At 40.8% G+C, this 24,402-nt stretch overlaps 1 protein-coding gene across 1 annotated transcript in view; it reads right to left on the minus strand.

The window, feature by feature from the left end:
• The window catches only part of Hectd1 (HECT domain E3 ubiquitin protein ligase 1), an 86,684-nt gene that overhangs the window by 12,413 nt on the left and 49,869 nt on the right, over window positions 1–24,402 (minus strand). Inside the window, 12 exon segments of the mRNA XM_028869679.2 lie at window positions 676–730; window positions 2,513–2,735; window positions 4,213–4,369; window positions 6,153–6,275; window positions 7,809–7,942; window positions 12,590–12,811; window positions 13,505–14,341; window positions 17,774–17,950; window positions 18,040–18,206; window positions 19,471–19,794; window positions 20,192–20,331; window positions 21,385–21,519. Of these exon segments, the coding sequence (XP_028725512.1) occupies window positions 676–730; window positions 2,513–2,735; window positions 4,213–4,369; window positions 6,153–6,275; window positions 7,809–7,942; window positions 12,590–12,811; window positions 13,505–14,341; window positions 17,774–17,950; window positions 18,040–18,206; window positions 19,471–19,794; window positions 20,192–20,331; window positions 21,385–21,519 (2,694 nt within the window).

The following is a 24,402-nucleotide window of genomic DNA, read 5'->3' on the forward strand; positions in this document are numbered from 1 at the left end:
TCCCATCAAGGAGCAGAACTTGGCAACTCTGGATACATGGTTCTGGATTTAGAATCAGATTGGTAATGTATATTCTGTGCCATTGTATGTTAGAAGTATGTGATATGCATTTTGATTCACAAGGGGTTACAGTTAAGAGATTGCCATGAGTCTCAGAAACTTTGAACTTTGGAATTTAAACACTGTTGAGACTTTGACAGATTATAGGAACTTCTGAAGTTGGATTGAATGCAGTTTTGCACTATATGGCTAGAAATCTGGGGGGTGTGGTTAGGGAACCAAATGTCTTCACAGGCTCACAGATTTGAATGCTTAGTTGTCAGGGAGTAGCACTCTTTGACAGGAATAGAAGGATTAGGAGGTACGACCTTATTAGAGGAAGTGTGTAACTGGAGGTGGGCTTTGAGGTTTCAAAAGCCACCAAGCCAGGCCCAGTCTCTCTCCCCCTGCTGCCTCTCAGCTACTTCTCCAGCACCACTCCAGCCTGCTGCCATGCTCCCGATGAGGATAATAGACTAAGCCTCTGGAACTGTAAGCCAGCTCCCAATCAAATGCTTTCCTTGATAAGAGTTACTGTGGTCATGGTGTCTCTTCACAGCAATAGAACACTAACTAAGATAATCTTTTACTTTTTTTCACTAAGTAACTAAGACCCATTTTCTAAAAATAACTTACCATTTTCCCATTTTCTTTTTCTTTATCAGAATCCTTCATTTCTCTATACATGATTCTAAACATAAAGACATTATTCAATTAATTCATAAATCAAGTGATTTATACTCACTTCCAATAAAGATCTAATTTTTACAAATATACTTTAATGAGGTCATTCATTAGACATATATGTCATTAAACACTGAACTCAAAGAGAGGCCAGCAAATACTCTACCACTGAGGTCTATCTCCAACCCTTACTCTTTGCAACAACTCTGACTATGTATCCCAGGCTGGCCTCAAAATTGATTCTGCTGACCGCACTCTTCCTCCCATGTCCTGGGATTATAGCCACATGACACCTTGTCTGGCTCAGACAGAAATTTTAAGACAAAATACTCCAAAGAAAGCACACATCAACAGGGTGTGGTGGTACATGTCCAGTACTTAAGAGTAGGAGAGCAGGGGCAGGTAAATCATAAATTCAAAGTCATCCTTTGCTACATAGCAAGTTTGAGGCCAATCTTTGCTACATGAGAGACTCCATCTTTAAAAAACAAAACAAAGGCCAGGGCCAGGCAGTAGGGACTAAACAGAGAAACCCTGTCTCAAAAAACAGAAATTTAAAAAAAAAAAAAAACACCCCACAATGACAAAGAATACATACACCAAATCTAGTTTTCAATTTACTTGTTGAAATTGCTCACATGTGTACATGTGGATACACACATGCCACAGAATGCTGTGGGATCCAGAGGACTGAGAGTCAGTTCTCTCCCTCCACCAAGTAGATTCTAGGACTAGAGCTCAGGCCACCGGGCTTGGCATTAAGCAGTCTTTAGCCAATTGTGCCATCTCAACAGCCCAAATCCACCAAGTTTTTAAAGATATGAACACTCTATATACTAAATGTTTTGACTTCTTTTACAGTTACATAAATAAAGTGGAGTTAAATTTTTTTTTCTATGAGCAGACAGAAAGGCTATGATGATGAGAAATGCTTATCTTCTTTCTCTTCTTCTTTTCTTTTTCTTTTTCAAGACAGGGTTTCTCTATATAGCTCTGGTTGTCCTGGAACTCAGACAACCACCTGTCTCTGCCTCCCTAGCACTGGGATTAAAGTCGTATACCAACATCAGTAAGAAATGCTTATTTTCTAAGACAGTGAAATCAATTTTGAGTGTCTGAGAAGGTGATAAAACCAGTGTACCTTCTATCTCACGTTACTTCTATCAGATATCATCTAGGATTATGAACTATTAAGAACATCATAAACCCAATTAACATAGGTGAAATTACATGTTAACAATTTGTTTGTTATAAAATACTAATTAAATACTAAGCACTTACTAGGTCCTAGAAACAATAGCTGAAAACACTTCACATGTGTTAATCCATTAATTCCTCACAATTCTGCTTCATTTTATAGATTTTGAAATTGAGAAACAAAAACGTTCAATCTTTGGGGGTATAGCTCAGGTACAGATTTGATTGCAAGCACATTAAATCAGTCATGTCATTGACAATTATTTGTGGAATGAATAGAGAGAAAGCCTAACACATATCCACAAAAAGAACAAATAAGGTATATTTAGTACTTCTATCATATGCAATTATAAAAATTCAAGTAACACTGTTTTCAACCCTGAGTCTAGATTAGACGGTCTCCAAAGATCGTTCTAGTTCTTAAGTTTAGCCATCCTACACCTGCAGTCAGAAACAGCCTTATTGGTTCCTGCAAAGCAACAAAACCAGAAACAAATCTTTTCTGTTCCTGTAATGTAAAATACAGAGACTCAACACTTCTTGGCCTAGATAATAACGATGTCTGCTTCAATAGCAAGTTAAAATCTCTTACGTGTAAGTGGGCTCCCAAATACGCCTCAGTTTATCTGACTTCACATTGCCATTACAAGACAGCTGAAGCAGTTTCTGTACATAATAAAAGATGGTCGATCGGAAATTGCTAAGTGGCAGTTCAACTTCCCGAGTTGTTCCAAGCCCAGTCACTTTCAGTGTGAGAGCCAGTCGAGGAGATGGAGTGCATTCCACTTCTTCCAAGAGCTCCGAGTGAGGTGTTCCTAAAGATATGAAAGATGGGAAAAGATCTTCACCAACCCCACATCTGACAGAGGATTGATCTCCACAGTATATAAAGAACTCAAGAAACTAGACATCAAAATACTGAACAATCCAATTAAAAAATGGGCTAAAGAGCTAAACAGAGAATTCACAAAACAAGAATCACAAATGGCTGAAAGACATTTAAAGAAATGCTCAACATCCTTAATCATCAGAGAAATGCAAATCAAAACGACTCTGAGATACCACCTTACACCTCTCAGAATGGCTACGATCAAAAACACTAATGTCAGTCAATGTTGGAGAGGATGTGGAGCAAAGGGAACACTTTTCCACTGTTGGTGGGAATGTAAACTTGTACAGCCACTATGGAAATCAGTGTGGCGGTTTCTCAGAAAATTAGGAATCAAACTACCTCAAGACCCAGGCATACCACTCTTGGGCATATACCCAAGGAATGCTCAATCATACCACAAAGATACATGCTCAACTATGTTCATAGCAGCCCTATTCATAATAGTCAGAACCTGGAAACAACCTAGATGCCCGTCAGCTGAAGGTATGTGCCAACATACCCATCTGAATACCTTTAATAAAATCCCAACTCTGCTTAAGACAGAACGAAGTTGGATTGCTCCTCTGAAATATCCATTTTTGATTGTTTGGGTTTTATGCTATGTGTCATGTGCATTGTACATTTGTACACTTGTGCACACACATGCGTGTGGAGGCCAGAGGTCTACACCATGTCTTCCTTAGTTGTCTTCACTTTATGTTTTTACTTATGTTTGGCTGCCAGAACGACCCAGAAATCCCCGTCTCTGATCCCAGTAATGGGATCCCAGACACCAGCTGCCATACCCAGCTTCTTCCCCCATATGTATTTTTCCAAGTGTATGTGTGTTCATGTATCTGCAGAGGCCAGAAGAGAATGTCAGACCCCTGGAACTGGAGTTATAGGCAGTTGTCAGCTGCCTGCTGTGGATGCTGGGAACCAGACCTGGATCCTCGCAACAACAGCAGCTGCTTTGGAGCAGAACCGGTTTCTCCCCACCCCACCTCCCACTCTCGGCACGGGTGCTGAGGACCCCAACACAGTCCTCCCGTCTGCAGAGCGAGCACTTCACCAGCCGAGATGAGCCCCAGCCCTGAAACAGCTTTTTTGAAACTTCATTTTTTTTTTATATTTACTTATTTATTGGGGGAGGTGCCACAGAGCACCTGTGGATCTAGATCATGGAACAATTTATGATCTCTCTTCTTCTCCCATGTGGATTCCAGGGTTTGAAGCCAGCTTGTCGGGCTTGGCACCTTTATACACTGAACTCGATCTATCATTGGTCCCAACATTTATACAGCCCAGGGCTTAAAGGAAAATGTGTCATAACCTGCAAAGAGAAGCAGCACTCCACTGCTCAAACTTCGTGTAACCATTCATCGGTCATCAAGACTGGATCAACACTCAAACCACTGTACCTGGGGGAGGGATCTCGAGGTCTGTTGTCTGTTGGACGTTGGTCCGACCGGGTCTAGGATCAAAAGCAGGCACCAAGGCGGAGAACTGGCGCTTGAGCACGTAGTCATCGTCCCAGGTCCGCCGGCGTCCTCCTTTGGTTTCATACTCCTCTTCTTCCTGTGGCAGGAAAATTTCTCATACGGTCACACAGTCTCGGGAACAGATCTTATCCCTCAACTGACTTGCTGTCTACCAAATAAGGTAGCTACGTGTCAAGTCATTCTTTCATTTTAAACTACAGTTAGTTACTTAGGTGTGTATTTTTATGTCTGTGTGGAGGTCAGAGGACAACTTGAGGGAGCTGGTTCTCTCCTTCCAACATGTGAGTCCCAGAGATCAAACTTGGGTTTGTCAGGGTTGGTGGCAGGACGTCATCCACTGAGCTATCTCACTGGTCCTTAGTTCTCTCTGGAGACTGTACTTCTTTACTTGAACTGATTGCTAAAGCATAAAATAAGCTAATACAGACGAGTAAAGATACATATTTATCAAATGTATATTGTACTGGTGGTGACACAAAGCTATACCTGTGGTAATATGACAAAGAACTATATTCAATCTCTATTTCCTATCTTTGATACTACAATTTGGTGGCATAGCACTAACAATTGGGAAAAACCTAGGCAAAAGGCACAGGCAACCTTTTGTAGTACTTTTCCAATTTCCTATGAGTCTATTTTTTTTTTTCTTAATGTAAACTTCATTTCATACTAGATTACTCGCACAAAATGGGTAGGTAAGTCACTGGGAGGTGTTTTGAATTTCTGTAAGACAAACAGATGAAAGTCTTTACTGTGAAACTCTGAACACTTGACTGAAATAATTTTTCAATAGATAAATTGATATTATACAATTATGGTATTAGCTCTATGTATACATATTATGTATGACTATGATGTATGACTTCCAGGGTCACTTCTTCTGAAATCTGAATAATAACACTTAGAGGGCTGTTGCAAAGAAGTCAGTGATTCATGTGGTGCAATCAGAACTATGCCTACCCCTAAGTGATCAGTGTTTGCTAAGAGGGTTACCACTACAGGCTAAGGAGGTAACTCAACAGGCCAGAGTGATTACCACCCATACGTGATGGCCCAAATTCAAAGAGAAAACCAACTTCTGATCTATATGCATGCAGGAGCGGGGGAGGGGGGGCGCACGCGACACGGGGACGGGGGGGGGGGGGGGACGGGGGGGACGGGGACGGGGGGGGGGGCACAGACCTGATTCTACATTTAAAAAATTTAGAGCTCAGGAATCGAGGTTTCTTTTTCTTTTCTTTTGTTGTTATTTAAGACAGGGTTTCTTAAACCGGGTGGTGGTGGCGCACGCCTTTAATCCCAGCACTCGGGAGGCAGAGCCAGGCGGATCTCTGTGAGTTTGAGGCCAGCCTGAGCTACCAAGTGAGTTCCAGGAAAGGCGCAAAGCTACACAGAGAAACCCTGTCTCGAGAGAAAAAAAAAAAAAAAGACAGGGTTTCTTTGTGTAGCCATGGCTGTCCTGGAACTCACAGAGATCCCCTTGACTCTGCCTCCTGAGTGCTGGGATTAAAGGCGTGCGCCACCAACACCTGGATGAGATGTCTTAATAAGAGAAAAAAAAAAAAAGACTACTACAACTTCTTCCAGTATAACTGCGACTACTGTAAACTTACTGGTTTTTAGTATATGCTCATTTTTACTCAAAGGCCAAGATAAGCAGTCTCAAGTAAGACCCCCACAGTTGCATCACACCAGAGCCATCAGCGATTCTCTGAAACAGGGAACCTAAGCTCCAGGGGAAGGTGGTTTCTGCCGACAGCTCCCACCTTCTCCTTTTGGCATGCAATGACGGGCATTTGGTTGACGCTTTCCTGTGGGTGTAAAAACATGATAGGGAGAGTAAACATGGTATTAACTACCTGTTCCCCGATAGGTCGGCTGCCTGCTCCAGAAGGAACCTGTGGCAGCTGTGAGGTGACAGCGTGGTGTGTTACATCAGAGCGGGAGCCGGCTCGACGTTGCAGGGATGGACGTCTCAGAATCTGAAATTAAAAAACACCAAAGACATAGGTTTAATGATGTGATCAACACTCTTCATTCAGTCTAGCCCAAGAAAAGTGTTACTCAAAAATCATTCTCTTTAGGGCTGGAGAGATGGCTCAGTGGTTAAGAGTACTGGCTGCTCTTCCAGAGGACCCAGGTTCAATTCCCAGCACCCACATGGCAGCTCATAACTGTCTGTAACTCCAATTTCAGGGACTCCACCACCTTCACACAGACATACATAGAATGACTCCACAGTTGCCCTCCGCCTTATCACACATTCAAAGAAACTACTTATGTGAAAGTAATTAAGAAAGGAAGGATTCGAACCCCCTAAAATTGGTTTCAAGCCATTCCCATAAATTCTGTTATGTCTTTCTCAATGAGCTATTGGTATATTCATTACATATCTTTGTTAAAGTTAAATTATAGATTAATCTCTATATATCTTATATGGCTTATCCATTCCAATTAGGCTTACAAGATGCTACATCACCTATTATAGAAGAATTAATAAACTTCCATGACCATACTCTCATAATCATATTCTTAATTAGCTCTTTGGAGCTCTACATCATCACACTAATAGTGACCACTACACTAACTCACACACGCACAATAGATGAAGAAGAACTATCTGAGCAATCCTTCCCGCTGTTCCCTTAACTCCTATTGCCCTTCCCTCTCTTCAAATCCTATACATACCAATGTACATAAAATAAAATAAATTATTAAAAAAAGTATTCTCTTCATTGGCTGATGAGGTGTTTGGGTGTTTTATTTTGTCATGCATTTTATACTAGCCTTCTTCATAAAGAACACACTTAAGTGTTTTTTCTTTTTTCACAATACTAGAGACTGAACCCAGAGCCTTGTGTCTGCAAAGTAAGTACTCCACCACTGAGTTACACCTCCAGTCCCTGGATTAGCAACTTTCCTTTGAGACAAAGTTTTATCATGTAGCCCAGTCTGGCCCAGAACTTCCTGTGAATCCCAGGCTGCTCTCAGTCTTCCTGCTCCAGCCCGAGTGAGGGGACTACGGCATGTCATCTCTTCTTTTTTAACACTCACTATATATTTTGTGTATGTATGTGTGAGCACACATGTACGTGGAGATCAGAGGACAACTTGTAGGACTCCAGTCTCTCCTTTCCCTATCTGAGTGCCAGGGATTACTGAACTCAGGTCATCAGGCTTAGTGGCAAGCGTCTTTTCCCACTGAGCAGTCTTGTGGGCTCCGGGCACATGCCATCTGAGTGAAGAGACATACTAAAAAGCACTTTTTAAAAAGTTCTTCATTCTAATAACTAAAATTTTTTTGTCATTTAATAATATTTTATCCCATCTATTTTATTTTTGAGATAATTTTTTGATTCAGCCAAGACTAGCCTCAACTCCCCAAGTGCTGAGGATGACTTTGAATTTCTGATCTTCCTGACTCTATTTCCCAAGTGCTGGGATATCAAGGGAGCACCACCATGCCTGCCTTTGAACACCCTACATCAGTGAAGGGAATGGGAGATTCTCTCTACCATAACCTCCTCGTATTCTTGGTCCTCCTGATTGTCATCTTCATTCTCATCATCTTCCTCATCAGGCTCAGGCAAATCCTCATCATCATCTAGCTCAGCTAACAGAGTACTGGCACGACAGCTATCAAGAAAATCTAGGAGGAAAAAAGTCAACAGCCTTATTGTCAGTACAGTGAACAGCACACAACAGCAGCAGCAGCAGGGTATCTTCACATCGGGGGTGTGCAAACCAGAGATACAATTCAAAAGGCCCAAGTGTAAATGCCAGTTAATGATGCCGCCTATATATCATAACAACACACATAAGATAATAATTAACAACTGAGACTAATCACAAGCATGGCAGAGAGAATGGATGAACGCAAAGTGTACGCCAGTCTATAAAAATCTATGAAATGGCAACCGTGTGGATGTTGTTTAAGACATAACAAAAATATAAACAACCCCACCTTCACTCTCTGAATACTACAGGACATATAATATGGTGAAAAGAGCCCCTGGAGTCATTATTCCACCCATGAATGGCTACTGAGCATACACTATGTGCAAAGAACTGTTATATCACATATACATCATTGTAAACAAACCTAGAATGTCTAAGTCTGTAAGAAACCTACAGAAGACAGAGGATTTAATAAATAAATGAACTAATATCTATAAATATGAGCTTTTATAAAAGGCCTTATGAAGACAAACAGAATTTAAGTCAATCAAAAAGAATTAAGCTTAGACCCAGCATGTTATTTAATGACAATGTCTACTTAAGAATAACATCTATTTGTAATGAAAAAGTATATAGTATCTTTCACATTGTCTATATGATTTAATGCATAAGCAAGTTCTGTAATCTTAAATCTCCTTTATCTTCTTCTTTAGGATATATCCTCCAATGAAGATTGGATCATGTAGAGTGATGGTTTATAGCTGTAATGCAAGCACTCAGTAGGTGGAAGCAGGAGAATCATGAGTTCAAAGCCAGCCTGAACTAGACAATAAGATTGTCTTTCAAAAAAAAACAAAAAACAAAAAAACAAGGACCAGCAAGAAGGCTCAGCGTGTCAAAAGTCCTTGTCACACAAGCCTGACAACCTGAATTCAATCCTCAGAACCCATAGAAGAGGGAAAAACTGGCTCCTGGAAGTTGTCCTCTGACCTCTACACACATGTGTCATATGCACATACAGAAAATAAGAAATAATACTTTTTAAAAGTATGTATCAAATTTACATCATCCAACATAAAGACACTAACAAGCTGTTCATTACTAAAAAACAAGCAGAATAATGAGATTAAACAAGGAAAGGTTTTTTTCTAGCTGTATAAAGTGAATACAAACTCTTAATACTAGAACTAAACCAAGGTGAAAATACATATTCCCAAAGAACATCAGATTATCGACAAGTATTTGGTAACCTGCATCTGCAGACCTTTAAGCCAAAAGTCTTTTAATCAAAATTTAGAAGAGTCATGATATTCTACTTATTAATTAAAAAGGTAAACTTTTTTTTTATCACTTCATATTGTGAAGTCAGTATGTGTCCTGTTATTACTGACAAGTCAAAGCATGTCTGGCAACAGCTTTAGCATCAGTGACATTTAAAAACATGGTGTGTCTTGCAATGAATGGCATCTTACGTTTAACGAAATATATTACCCTTAGCATGTGCGAAAGGCTTTCTTGCAATTTACAACAGCTCTCATGAACATAATATGGCTCTATAAAAAATAAACCCATTACACTTGTGGTTTGGGTTTTAAGACACATACTCTTAACTTCATATACTGACATTTTTCTGACAGTTTGACAATTCACTCAAGTCATTTTCCTGCATTCCTTTTGTTATTTGTATATAAGAACAATAAAAGGCTCTGAGTGCCTGGCACGGTGCTACACATCTATAACCTGAGCTCCTAGACTCTGGGTCAGGAAAGTCAAATATACAAGTCTAGCTTGAACTACACAGTGAAATTTTATCCTAAATGAAGAAAGAAACCAGAAAAGCTCTAAATTTCAAATATTTGAATATGCCACACATTCAAACTATGGCTCTCAAAGTAGAAAGGTTAGACTGCAATAATGTTTACATCTAATTAAAGCATTGTAAGACCAATGTTACTCACATCCCTCATGTAATCCTAAAAAGTCCATTAGTGTTAGGAGTAGAGAGAGTAACTTCATCATCTAGTACTTCTAAAGACAGTCGATAGTCCGAACATTTTACGTCCTTTCACACCGGCATATCCACAGCGGCCCTTTTTGTTGAGGGTGGGGGTGAGGGGTGGAGGTTGAGACGGGATTTTCTCTGTATAGCCCTGGCTATCCTCAAATTCAAAGACAACCACCTGCCTCTGCCTCCCGAGTGCTGGGATTGGACTCACAGCTTCTTAATCTTAAGACTACCATGATCAAGAGCTAAGGTGTGAGGAGCTGGAGAGGGGGCTTACCAGGCAAGAACAACTGCAAAGGACGTGAGTTTAGTCCTCAGCACTATGCTGGGCAGGGGCAACCACCTGTACCCTAGCTTCAGGGGATCTGACATCCTGTTCTAAACTCCATTGACACCCATATTCACATGTGCATACACACATACAAATAAAAATGAATCTTAAGGCTTAAAATTACTGTATTAACAAGTGAGTAGGAAGGGACAGAGCGCCATGAAAATAACTAACTCAATGAATGTATAAGACTTTGAAGTAATAATCATCAAATTTTGCACATTTAATGGATAAAACACAAAAATGAGAAATATGACTGTCATAAAACAATAAAACATTAAATTTTTGGCTTAGAATAGAAGAGACCATATTATAGGGGAAAAAGGAAACCCATTAAAAGATGTATACATAAAGTATTTAAAATGTATCATTATATAAGCTCTTATCTTTGAAATTATCAAAAATGATTTTTCTTTAAAAGAACAGAGGGCTGAAGATATAGCTCAAGGACAGAGCGCTAGCTAGCCTGTGAGTCCTGGGCCTGCTAGAGGGAAAACGGACAGAATGATCAAGGGTGTGTGGTAAAAGCATTTCACTTCATCTCAACAGGAAAACAACTTTTCTGGAAGTAATAACTTTTTAAGGAATTATCCTGAAAAAATTCACAGTAATACAATCCTAAATTGTTTACGGGGGGAATAAAGTTGTGACTTAACTATAAAAGTATATAATTTATCATGAGGATCCCATAGAGGAATTTTTGGCAGTAATCCCAAATGTTGTAAAAACACATCCAGCAATGCGATATATTTTCAAATGTACTGAGTTAAAGAACTAACTCAAAAGATATAATTCCCTTTTGTATGTATATATCGTGTGTATCAGACGTGTGTGTGTGTGTGTGTGTGTGTGTGTGTGTGTGTGTGTGTGTGTGTGTGTGACATGTACCTGATCAGGTTTGGAAAGTAGGGATTTTACGTTTTCTTTTACATTTTTAATAAGCCATAAGCCTGTCTAGTACCACGAAGGGCAGCAGAAGCCAGCAGAAGGTATCCATTTCACTGGAATTGCAGATGCCTGTGAGCTGCCCTGTGGGTGCTGGTAACTGAACCCAGGTCCTCGACAATAGCAACAAGTATTAACTGCTGAGCCATCTCTCCAGTCCCTTTTTAAAAACATTAAGAGAATTAAGTAGTTTTTGTCTCTGCCTACTATACAGAAGCCACGAAGATGAAATCTGAGAATTTTCTAAGAAAACTATAATGAATTTGAAAAAAATCAAATGTTAACCAAGTATCATGGCAAATAACCCAAATTCCAGTACTCAGGAGACAGAGGCCAGATTGCCCAAAATTAAAGGTTAGCAGGCTGTAACTTGCTCTACATAGCAAGTTCCAAGCTAACCAGGGATACATAGCCAAACCTCGTCTCAAACCAACAAAATTCAGCCATGCAATTCTTTCCAAAAGATCCTATAATTGTATATAAGAAGTATCACTTTATAAAAATCACTCTTCTGTCACACTTCTTGCCTTACTGACAGGTATTGAATATTTTGTTATAATGGTTATTAAACAATGGTTATTATTGACAAGAGGCAAAAGAAGATGATATATGAAAGTTCTTAGATGTGTGTGTACTTTGTTTATAATCAGTTTTTTTATCAAATAGTTTACAAATTTTTTTAAAGACTTTTACTTCTTTTTTTATTTTATTTTTTCTATTATCAGTTTGATACAGTACAAATTCTTATCCTAATAGTGAAAGGTTTCATTGAAGCTTGCCCAGTGATTGAGTAAAATTTTAAAAATCCATTTTATGCGTATGATTTTTTTTTTGCCTGCATGTATATCTGTGAACCATATGCACGCAGTATCCTTGGAAGTCAGAAGAGATGTTGGGTCCCTTGGAACTGGAGTTGTGGATGGTTGTGAGCCACTATGAGGAGGTTGGGAACTGAACCCAGGTCCTCTGCAAGAGCAACAAGTGCTCTGAACCCCTGAGCCGTCTCTCCAGCCCCTATAATCAGATAATTTTTAATACTCCTGCACATCACAGTTTCCCATTTTCTATGACGACAAACTTATATAAAAGGTTAAAGATATCTGAGGATGGGCATGGTGGCGCACACCTTTAATCCCAGCACTCAGAAGGCAGAGGCAGGTGGATTCCTTGAGTTCAAGGCCAGCCCAGTTACATAGCGAGTTCTAGACCAGCTAAAGCTACAAAATGAGACCTTACCTCAAACTCCATATCCCCAAGAATAAAACCCAAGAATGACATATATCTATATACAGTATGGATGACACATCAATATGTATAAACTTCATGCTGTGACTTACCATATAGAGAATATTCAGCTTCCTGACCTGTGTCGCTCTCACTAGAGGTGGACGTGAGGCTAGTGGTTAAAGTGTTACTTAAGGACTGACCCACTGACAGAACTGTTGTCGCCGTGGCCACATTGCTGCTGCTGGTGACACTGGATGTGGACATTGTCACCGTGGATGTAGTGCCAGGCGTGGTTAAATTAGGGAAACTCTGAGCACCCATAAGAGGAGAAGCTAAAAATAAAAATGAAGCAAATCAGTTAAATACGAACCTTAGAAAAAAAACAAGAAATAGTTTATTAAAGGCCAAGAAAAACATTATTAATGAAAACACTGAAAAGCAAGAACTTTGGGGACCCAACTGAAAACCAACTAAAAAACTACTGTTTTAAAAAATACTATTATGTTTAAAATATTTAAAGCCTGGCGTTTACAAAAAGGGAAACAAGCAATAGAAATAATTTTTACTGTAATTTCTATGGGAATTCCTTTGACCCATTAATAACTTCAATCAGAATTAAATGGCCGTCAGAGGCTAAAATGAATAGGAGCTAAGGAAAGCTATACTGGTTACAGCGACACTATTTAACATTAAATAGTCATCTACTTTGTCATGTCATTTTGTTTAACCATTTACTATAAATACACGTTGATCTGAATTCTTAAAACTTAGATTCCTCAGAGCTTGACTGCAGAGTCCCGAGGGGCTGCCTCTGCTGCGGTCTGTCTGTCTACACGGCTCCATCAGCTCAGGGCTGCAGCCGGAGCTCACTGGCCGGAGGCCCTGCGGGGTGGGGGCCTCCGAGCCGAAGGAAGCCCTAGGCCCCGTGTCCCGTCCCGTGTCCCCCCCCCAACACACACACACACACACACACACACACACACACACACACACACACACACAGACACGAGGAGGAGCTCACTCACTTGCCGTGCTCATCACAGTCCTGCCCAAAGTGTTAGTGTTGTTGTCGCTGCTGCTCCGGCTGAGGTTCATGTTGTTGGTGGCGTTAGTCCGCGCTATGTTCGCCACTCTCCTCACAAAGCTCTCCAAGCTGGAGGTTTCTCTCGAGGACAGGTTAGGCACGCTTGCACTGGAGCTCATAGGGGCCCCGGCGGCCAACAAGGAACTCACCGACAGTCTGTTGCTTGCTGCAGAGCTAAGGGGGCGCTGGGAAGCCGCTTCCTTGTTAGTTAAATCAGACACTGAGCTAACGTCAGGAGAGCTAACACTGACTATGCCCATGGATATGGCGCTAGACTCCCCAGGAGCTCGGACAGAACTATCAGGGCCTAACTTCCTGTCAGCATTTTCACTTCCCGTCTCCGCTGTTAGGGTGCTGGTGCTTGCACTGGAAGATGACCCTACTTCTGTTTGAGGGACGTTTTCAGCAGAAGAAAGAACAACAATGGGTTCATGGACATCAGCTCCTGAAACTATACTGTGTTCCATTACAATCTCTGATCTCCGTTCCGTTTTGGTCGAACCCAAGCTGATGTCGCTGCTACTGGCCACGCTACACACAGAGCTGCTGCTTCCTTTTCTACTTGAGGAGCCTGCAGCAGCAGGGGTCTTGTCTGGACAGTTGTTTTTCACCAAGCTGCTCCATGATTGCGTTGTGCCTGAAACAGTGGATGAAACAGGTTTGGGTGATGCCACTGTATCAGGGTCGTACCCTGGTGCAAGCTTGAGGTCAAATTTTCCTTCTGCGCCCATACGGTAAGAGTTTGAGCCACCAGCATCCCAGGTGACATCAATCCAGCCTGGAAAGGGACAGGAGTTTGTGAGACCCAGCAGAAAGCAGAGAGGAGCGCGACAGACAGTAGCTCCACAATATGGGATCGGCGATTCATCAGTGCTGTACTTCTTCATTACTAACCACCTAGGTCTGCCGACCAGAAGTAAGTTTGTGTCCTCAAATTAATTAAAATATGACTGGATACTATTATGAGTCTATCTGAAGAGCTATACTATTTAGTCATTACAAAATAATATTTAGGAAAAAGTATGCACTATACACAAGGTTTCTGGGATACCTCTAAATTCTTCCCTGTATTACAATTATCTCTGGACAGCCCAAGACTTGTGATAGTCTTTCATTTTGTTTTTTCTTTGTTTTTTTGAGACAGGGTTTCTCTGTGTAGGCCCTGACTGTCCTGAAACTCACTCTATAGATCAGGCTGGCCTCAAAGATGTGCACCACCACCACCTGGCCAAGTGGTAATATTTTAAAACACTGTAAAAGTGATATTTGCATCTGTTCTGTTCACAATGGGAGTAGAAATCTTTTTTAATGGTGCTGAGGGTGGAATCCAAGGCCTGGCACACGCAGGCATCTACCACTGAGCTACATCCCCAACCACAGGAACAATTTCTTTAAATGTGAAAGAAAAATACTGATTTCAATAAGCAAAAATTTTTGAACTGTTAAATATGACTAAGTGACCAAATGTTCTTTCAGGGAAGAAGCACTAAATCACCAATAATTTCTAAGGTTGAATAAACCCTAAAAAAGACAGGTAAGACATTCCCGGGTCACTTATAGAAATTTTAGGTTACTCGCTCAGATAAAATACTAAGCTGGCATTTCAGATGTTCTCAAAGGTTTGGTGGGTACCTCATTTTCTTATGGGTAAATTTACTAGATTTGAATAAGCACCAAAACATCTTAGAAACAATTTAAAAGCAAGATGAGCTCTTTTAGAATTAATAAACTAAAGCAAGTAAAAACTTAAATATTTTCAATCTATATTTACTTCTATTTGAAAAATGTTAGTTTCTTTGAAAAGGATAATATTCCAACCCCACCCCCCCCAAAAAAAAATTGCTTAGGAAGGAGGCTAATAGTGACCGCAGTCTTCCTTTACTAGGAGCCAACTACCCGGAGAAACACGCATTAAAATGTGCAAGTGCACCGGGCTGGAAGAGCTGAAGTAAGGTCCAGGATACCTGAGCGCCAACACACACCACACAACCGCCATACACTAAACTCATGTACCTGAGTGCCAACACACACCACACAACCGCCATACACTAAACTCATGTACCTGAGCGCCAACACACACCACACAACCACCATACACTAAACTCACATACCTGAGTGCCAACACACACCACACAACCACCATACACTAAACTCACGTACCTGAGTGCCAACATAAGCCACACAACCGCCATACACTAAACTCATGTACCTGAGCACCAACACACACCACACAACCACCATACACTAAACTCAGGTTATGATGAGGCTCAGAGGAGCACTGAGCCCCCTGAAGATTATCTGTTCATGAGTTATTTGAAAGGAAAACTGACCACCCCAAATCTATAAACATTATTCCAATTTGCATTTGTATGCTGAAATAACTATTGAAGAATCAACATTAAACTAACTCTTCTGCTACAGAGAAAAGCATAAGACAAGGAAAGATTCAAAATATTACCCCAATATTAAATAAAGTTGAGATTTGTATTGCACTGATACCAAAATATACTAAAATTTCCAAATTATGCCGGGCGGTGGTAGCGCACGCCTTTAATCCCAGCACTCGGGAAGCAGAGCCAGGCGGATCTCTGTGAGTTCGAGGCCAGCCTGGTCTACAGAGTGAGTTCCAGGAAAGGTGCAAAGCTACACAGAGAAACCCTGTCTCGAAAAACCAAAATTTCCAAATTATATATATTTTACATATAAATATAAAAATAATACTATATAATAATATATGTTTTACCCAGAAGGCAGGTAAACCAAACTCTCTCTGACCGTGTTTGAAGCCAAAACTGAATTGCAACATTTGAAGGATCAGAAACATGTGTCTTTCTTGAATTCTAAGTTCTGAAATAAAGATTCTAATTTCCTTAGGTGTTTGTTTTAGCTGACTCCATTCAGATAAAAATGAACTGCACCTCATTACATTAGCTACCATCCTCTTAGTAAGCCACACATTTCAATTTATAATAGAGAATATGCATTCATTAACAAGAATAAGACACCTAAGAAATGATGTTTTAAATATGCTCTTGTTATCTCAACTATTGCTGGTAGTCTACATTTTATCTCACTGCAAACCTGTGTATGTTTTTAGTTGTTTGCAATCAGGGTTCAATGCTATAAAAATGTGTTAAGAATTGTGTTAATTTTAAAGGAATGGAACCTTTAAAACAATAAAATTGACTAATTTAATAGTTATTTAAATTAAATGCTTCAAATCACATTAAAGTAAATACACTATAAAATCAAATGTTAACTATTCTCCTAAGACCTATCTTCTTTTAATTTTTATTTTTAAAGACAGTCTCGAATCTAGGAACACCACCAGGCCTGGATATGTGTGGGGCTAGGGATCAAACCCAGGGCTTCACGGACACTAGGCAAGCACTCTACCAACTGAGCTAAATTCCCAACTCCATAATTTTTTATTATAGCTCTTTAAATATTTAGAAACAAGAATATAATCATTTTACATTTCTTAATGCTCAGTACAATTGATGAGAACCTAGTTTAAGCAAACATCTGTTACTAAGTAAGCCTTTTAAATGTAAAGAAGAAATCTGCAGGATAGCCGCTTTGGGAGTTAACAGTAGTTTATCATTGGGTGAAGACCAGGCACCACTGTACTAATCTACCAGGAGATCAAGAAACGACTCCTCTGACCTACTGAACGCTAAGATCTTTTTCTTTTTGATTGGCTTTAATACAGTATGAAAAAGGTACTGCCTAAACCCTGAAACTACCAAGGAAAAACACTCAAAATTAAAATTGGGGTTTACTGGTACCTTGAGAACAATACACTGAGGAATAAGAGAAGAAATGTATCAAGAAGATATTTCATTTATACTATCTTGAAACTCACTCTACACTATTAGCAAACAGATTCTAGTCAAAATCTAAGACTTTATTTTTACTGATTTATTTCTACATAAATGAGTTATTAATTTTTAGAAAGAGTCTCAACCATGAAGGTCTTTGGACTGGAACTATTAGGCTGGCCTCCTGAGTACTGAGATTAAAGATGTATGCCACTGTGGCCAGCTTTGTTTGTTTTTTTTTCATTTTAATGTGAAATCGTTATTTTTATCAATTCTTTACAAAGGTCTGAGGTAGTCATACGATTTACAAGTTGTCCCGGGACAAAAGGAAAACCTTCACCATTCACGCCTGGCCTCAGCACCAGGCTGCTGACCACGCACGCACTCACCATTGTGCAGCTCCCCGGTGACCGTGCCTTCCCCCTGCGGGCTGCCGTCCTGATCTCGCCACTTCCAGTCAAGGCCTCTGATAACGCGGGCCCCGGGAACCATGTACTTCAGGACCTGTGAACGCACCAGGCGCCTCTGCCTTCTCAGATTTGCTTCCGCTTCTTTAGCTGCTTTTCCTAGGACAGCAGAACCAGGGAGACAGAAACCAAGTCACTTTTAATAAGCAGCTGTGGGACCTCAGAACAGCCTCATGTCCGCGCCTCACCTAGCTGGTCTTCACACACTCCATTGACAGTGCCGTAGAGCTCAAACCCAGAGAGGGAGAGGTAGTGTGTCTGTCCACTAGCGTTCTTCCCCATCTGTTTAATCCTCACATGCCGCCACCCCTGCTTTTCATCCTTTGCTGGGTCAAGTGGCCAAGTTGCAGTTGATCTGTAAATGCATTAGACAGAAAGAGTTTTAATACATGATTTTAAAAACAAACAAATCACATGAAAAATATATTGGAAGTGAGAAGGTTTTCTTACACAATAACAAACTTTAGGAAAAAAATATACCCTTAATCATCACTTAAAATTTGATTTAAAAAAAAAAAAAAGCCAGGCATGGTGGCACACGCCTTTAATCCCAGCACCCAGGACACAGAGGCAGGTGGATCATTGTAAGTTCAAAGCCAGCCTGATTTACAGAGTAAGTTCCAAGCCATCCAGGGCTACACAGAGAAAGCCTGTCTCAGAAAACAAAATTGATTACAAAAATGGCTAATAAATTAAATATGAAAATTTAAAAATACTTAATCTATAATGTCAAATTATTTGATTTGCAAAATGCAAAAGGATAGTATTTATAAGGAAAAGAAATACTCTAAAAAAATTCTTTGTAAATTCTTGCCATTTTAAATGCATTAAAATTTTTTCTTTTAGAGAATTTTTTTTAAGTGTTGATCTGAGACTTTTCTTTTTCTTTTTTTTTTTGGTTTTTTTTTTGACACAGGGTCTCTCAGCATAGCTTTGCGCCTTTCCTGGAACTCACTTGGTAGCCCAGGCTGGCCTCGAACTCACAGAGATCCACCTGCCTCTGCCTCCCAGTGCTGGGATTAAAGGCATGTGCCACCACCGCCCTATTTTTTTTTAATTTAACTTTATTTTATGTGCATTGGTGTGAGGGTGTCTGGTCCCCTGGAACTAGAGTTATAGACAGCTGACAGCTGCCATGTGGGTTCTGGGAACCAAAACCTAGGTTCTCTCAACAGCAACCAGTGTTCTTAACTGTTGAGCCATCTATCCAGCCCCTATTTATTTTGTGTGTGTGTGTGTGTGTGTGTGTGTGTGTGTATGCATGTACATGGGAGCGTGTGTGCAAGGACACTCATCTGTAGAGGTTAGAGGACAATTTTGGGGAGTTGGCTCTCTATGTCCACCATGTGATTCTGTGGCTTAGGCTCAGGTGATTAGGCTGGGCAACAAACGCCTTCACTCAAGAACCACCATGCTGCCTCCTACTCTGATCTTTTTGACATTTTCAATACAACCTGTATTTCAAACTGTCAATATCTAAACTATGTATCAAGCAATTTGTTTTTAGAAAAAAAAATTTTGTTTCAATATTTCGAACACTAGAGCTCCCCAAAATACAATTCTAAAATAAACAAGGCTCTTTATTGAGTCCCCCAATTTGCAAAGACTCCTCAACTAACCCTGGTTCATTGAGACTGCAGTCATCAACATGGGTATACAAAGAAGTCCAGTTCTGTCCATCTTTGGATACCTGGAAAACCCAATTTCTCAGTGCAGATCTTCCATAGCCACGAGCATGACGAAGGGTGTATGCTGATGGTATTACCCAGACACCCAGATCTATGGCAAACCAGGCATTCTTATCATCATTGCTATGACAATTTAAAGCTGAATTATCACGACTCAGTATGTCTTCCAAGCGACCATATGGCAGGTTTCTTCCTTCTGATGATGTTACTACTACAAGTCCATAAGCTGCAGGATTTACCCATTCATACGCAGTTCTACACAAAAATTAAAATTAAAAAAAGAAGACATCAACATTAAGGCAATCTGCATTAGTTCATATGAGGTCTTTTTTTTTTCCTGGAGCTGAGGACTGAACCCAGGACCTTGCGCTTGGTAGGCAAGCACTCTACCTCTGAGCTAAATCCCCAACCCTCATATGAGGTCTTATAAACTGAGAATGGTGATACACTCCTTAGGAGAATCAGGAAGTCAAGGTTGCCCTTGGCTACACAGCCAGCTCAAGGCCAACTTGGGATATAATCTTAAATTTAACATATAAGATAAATTCCTTAAGTAGAAGAATGTTCAGTGAGTATCTAATAATTTTACTCTACTACCTAAAAATTTTTCCAAGCTAAGAACTGTCACTTTAGTTTAAATGAAATAACTTACTTTGCATTTGTCCCAATCCAGTAAATGATTCCATTTTCATCAAAATCATGCTGGTGCCGAAATATAAAATTTTGGCCTTCTCTTAATTTTCGAACAAAAACAAATGAGGATCGGTCAAAATCATACCACTGCTTTGCTACCTAAATTAGAGTAAACACAGAAGACTGTCACCTTGAAAACTCTATTGAAAAGAACAGTAAGCCACCCTTTCCAACCTTTTCAAAGTCAACCGTGTTATAACATGATATTTTTAAAATAATCACCTAGCCAAAAGTTAAAATACACACCTAAAGGCCACACAAAAAAATCAAGTGTTCCAGTCCCAGAGCTGCACTACAGGTGACAGAGTCCGCAACGCTAGGGAACTGTACCCAGGGGCTCTTTCCATGTGCTAGACGAGCACGGTCCCTGAGCTCCACAGCACCAGAGTACTATCAGGTACTATGACATCATTATGGTGTACAAAAACATCTTCCATTCACACTGCTCTTCAAATACCTTTCAAGTTGTAGATATTCAAAGTAAGAAGCTGTCATAATTACTTCTCTATTAAAAATAAAAGTTAGGTGCAGTGACTCACATCTGTAATTGTATTTTTTTTTTTTTTAGTTTTTGAGACAGGGTTTCTCTGTAGCTGTGGAGCCTGTCCTGGAACTCACTCTTTAGACCAGGCCTGCATCTGCCTCCCCAGTGCTGGGATTAAAGGCATGTGCCACCACCGCCAGTTTTTTGTTGTTGTTGTTTTGTTTTTGTTTTATATCGTTTTTTAAATACAAAATTTTAACATGGGAAGGATGGTCCACTTCTGCAACCCCAGTATGTGGGAGGTGAAGCAGGAGGATCAAAAGGTTCAAAGTCAACTCAGCTTCATAATTAGCAAGTTCAAGGGCAGCCTGGGCTACATGAGACTGACTCAAACAAACAAACGAAAAACAACCGTAATAATAATGAATAAATATTTTCTCAGTTGAAGAGGAGATTGTGTCCTCCTTGAAGAGGCTATACCTTTACTGAATGGTATTAAGATTTTGTGAGCTACTTCAGTATCAGATGAACTTTAATAAACATCTTCATGTTCAAGGTAAGACTCATTGGTGAGACTGTTTTCTAAAACCAGAATTACTGGGCACAATTACACGACCCTAACTCTGGGCATGCATTTCCTCGACAGCCCCTCCCAGACAGAAGCTCACCATTTTCAGCAGGTACTGCTCCAGAGACTCAACTGTGGCTAAGGGCTCCATCTTCAGCATTCTGCCAGTCCGGTCTATCAGGGCAGTCTCGCCAGGTGCACGTTCCAGACGAAAGCGTAGTCTTCTCGTAAGTATCTGCACAGAAACAACGATCAACATCCGTCAGAAAATGCTGTTCCTGTTGGATTTGTAACGACGACAACTGCTTCAGGAACACGAACAAATGAGATTGTTATAAAGTACAGTCCAGGTGTGCTGGCACAGCTGCAGTTCCAGCAGCTGGAAAATGAGGCAGGAGAATTGTCACGAGTCTGAGGCCGGACTGGGTGACCCGTAAAAAAATGAAAAATAACCCAAGGAATTAGATCAATAAATGTTTTGACACGGCTTGTAAAGAGGTCCAATGACAGTGATTATCAAGGAGAAAAGTTAATTTACTAGAATTTCCAGACCTCAAATATACATAGGACATTCAGAGCCAGGTGTGGTGGCGCACGCCTTTAATCCCAGCACTCAGAGGCAGAGGCAGGCAGATCTCTGTGAGTATGAAGCCAGTCGGGTCTATATAATGAGTTCCAGGGCAGCCAGGACTACATAGTGAGACCCTGTCCCCAAAAAAACAAAACTAAATGAAATATATAGCTTATAATCATAAATTACAGTTAAATTTAAGTAGCTAATGAACTTATTCCTTTGCAGCCACAACATATATGATCTGAGGCTAATGAACATTTCATAAAGTACACATCTATTTACTTATTTATTATTTGTGTGTGTGTGAATGCACACTTGCACAAGTGGAAATCAAGAGGATAATCCATAGGAGTCCACCTCTCTCTCCACCACATGGGTTCTAGGAATCAAACACAGGTCATCAAGCTTGGCAGCAAGCACTCACTACCTGTAAAAGTTAGGTTTTTGTTTTATTTATTTTTTAATTTATTCTATGTGTCTTTTACATCATGTATGTTGACCTCATTCATTTCTCTGTCCCTTCACAGCTGCCCTGCCCCCCTGCCCACCCCCATTAAAACAAAAGCTAAGAGAGAAAAAGGAGAAAGAATTAAAAATTTTGTCACGGAAGCTGCAGTGTGACACAGTGATCTCATGCTGTAGACACCTTTGTCCAGAATCTTTACTTGCAAGTGTTCGTACCAAAGAGTCATTGATCTTGTTTGAGGCTCTGGTTTCTACTACACTACGGATACTGGGTCCTCAGTAGGACTCTTCCTGGTATCCTGTTGTTGCCCTGAGTTGTGGAGATCCCGCAGCTTTGGGTCTATGGGTCGGCTTCCTTCACATGATCCAGCAGGTCACAGATGGGGTGGATAGATGTTGGAGTGGGCCAAGTCATAACCCTGGGTCTGAGCCTGGGCAGCTGTGGGATTGGTCCTCCAGATGAGAAATGGGCCAGCTCTCCCACGTTCACAACTTCGGGGCTGCCTCACCCATACCTGTGCTAATAGGGTTGGCTCTCCCACTGTTATGAGCACTGGGCCAGCTCTCCACCTGCTCCAGGCATTGATGGGGGGGGGAAACACTGTTCTTTTTAAATGTTCTTATTACACTTACTTATTTAGCTGGGGGGTGGGGCATGTGGCAGTCAGAAAACAACCCGTGGGAATCAGTTCTCCTTTAACCATGTGGGTCCTGGGGGATGAACTCAGGTTTCCAGGCTTGGTGGCAGATGCCTTTACCTGCTGAGCCATCTCTCAAGCCCAAAAAGTTAGTTTTAAATGTCAGCTTGGGAGAACTTAGAATCAGCTGAGAGGAGAGCCTCCATTGAGATGTCTATAGTTTGGCCTATAGACACGCTCACAGGGGATTGTTTGATCTAAAAAGATCCAGCCTGGTTGGGGCAGCACCATCTCCGGAGTGAAGAAAGCTCTGGAGGAGCAATCAGGCAGCATTGGTGGGTTTTCCCCTCTGCTGTGACTGTGATGCTGTGGGACCAGCTATCCCAAGCGCCTGCTTCTGAGACTTCGTCACAATGGTGGACTGGACTCTGGATGGCAGTCAATTATTCTCTTCCTGCCCTGCATTGCTTTTCATCAGTTAATCAGGACATTTCATCAGAGCAACAGAAGAAACTAGGATAACAGTCTCCAATAAACTTAAAAATGCAAGGTAATTTTTCCTCTGATATATATTTGCAAGCAACCAATTTCAGTTAGCTTCATTTCTGCATAATCTTAAATCCTACAAGAGCACTGGTTATTTGTGCATTTGGCACATTTTTGCTCTTTCTCTGGGTTTTACACAAACTTCTGAAGGAAAAAAAGCACAGGACCCGGTAGAGTACTTGTCTTGGGTTCAACCTCAGCAGCACAGAAACCAGCACAGTGGCTCACACCTGTCATCCCAGTACTTATAGGCAGAGACAGGGGGTTCTCTGAGTTCAAGGCTAACCTGGTCTACAGAGCTAGTTCTAAGACAGCTAGGACTACACAGAAAAACCTTGTATTGAGAAAAGCAAAAAAAAACGAAACCCAGATGATTAATAAGAATAGCAAAGGCCTTTGAGATATGAGGAAGTTGAACATGATGACACATCTATAATCCAAGCACTGGAAGATAAGGACAGGAGGAACAAACACTCAGGGTCTCTACCCAGTCCTCACCCTAAATCAAAGAGATTTATTTTTGCAGTGGACAGAGGTTAATACCAAGAACCACAAGTGATCCAGTACAGAGAAAATGAGACTATAGAATGCTTGTCCCAAATAAGACATCTGTTATCACTCCAGCCGAGGCTCAGGGTACATGAGGAAGGGGCAAGAAGAACCAGTAAAAGACCCTTGTGGACAGGGCAGGCAGTTGCATCATGAACTGTCAACAATTGTGGTTGCTCCATAACACCTGCACAGGACCAATCCAGTCAATACTCCAGCATGGAGACACCTGCACAAGACCAATCCAGTCAATACTCCAGCATGGAGACACCTGCACAAGACCAATCCAGTCAATACTCCAGCATGGAGACACCTGCACAAGACCAATCCAGTCAATACTCCAGCA

The sequence above is a fragment of the Peromyscus leucopus genome, chromosome 14 (genome assembly GCF_004664715.2).
Source record: "Peromyscus leucopus breed LL Stock chromosome 14, UCI_PerLeu_2.1, whole genome shotgun sequence".
Lineage (NCBI taxonomy): Eukaryota > Metazoa > Chordata > Mammalia > Rodentia > Cricetidae > Peromyscus > Peromyscus leucopus.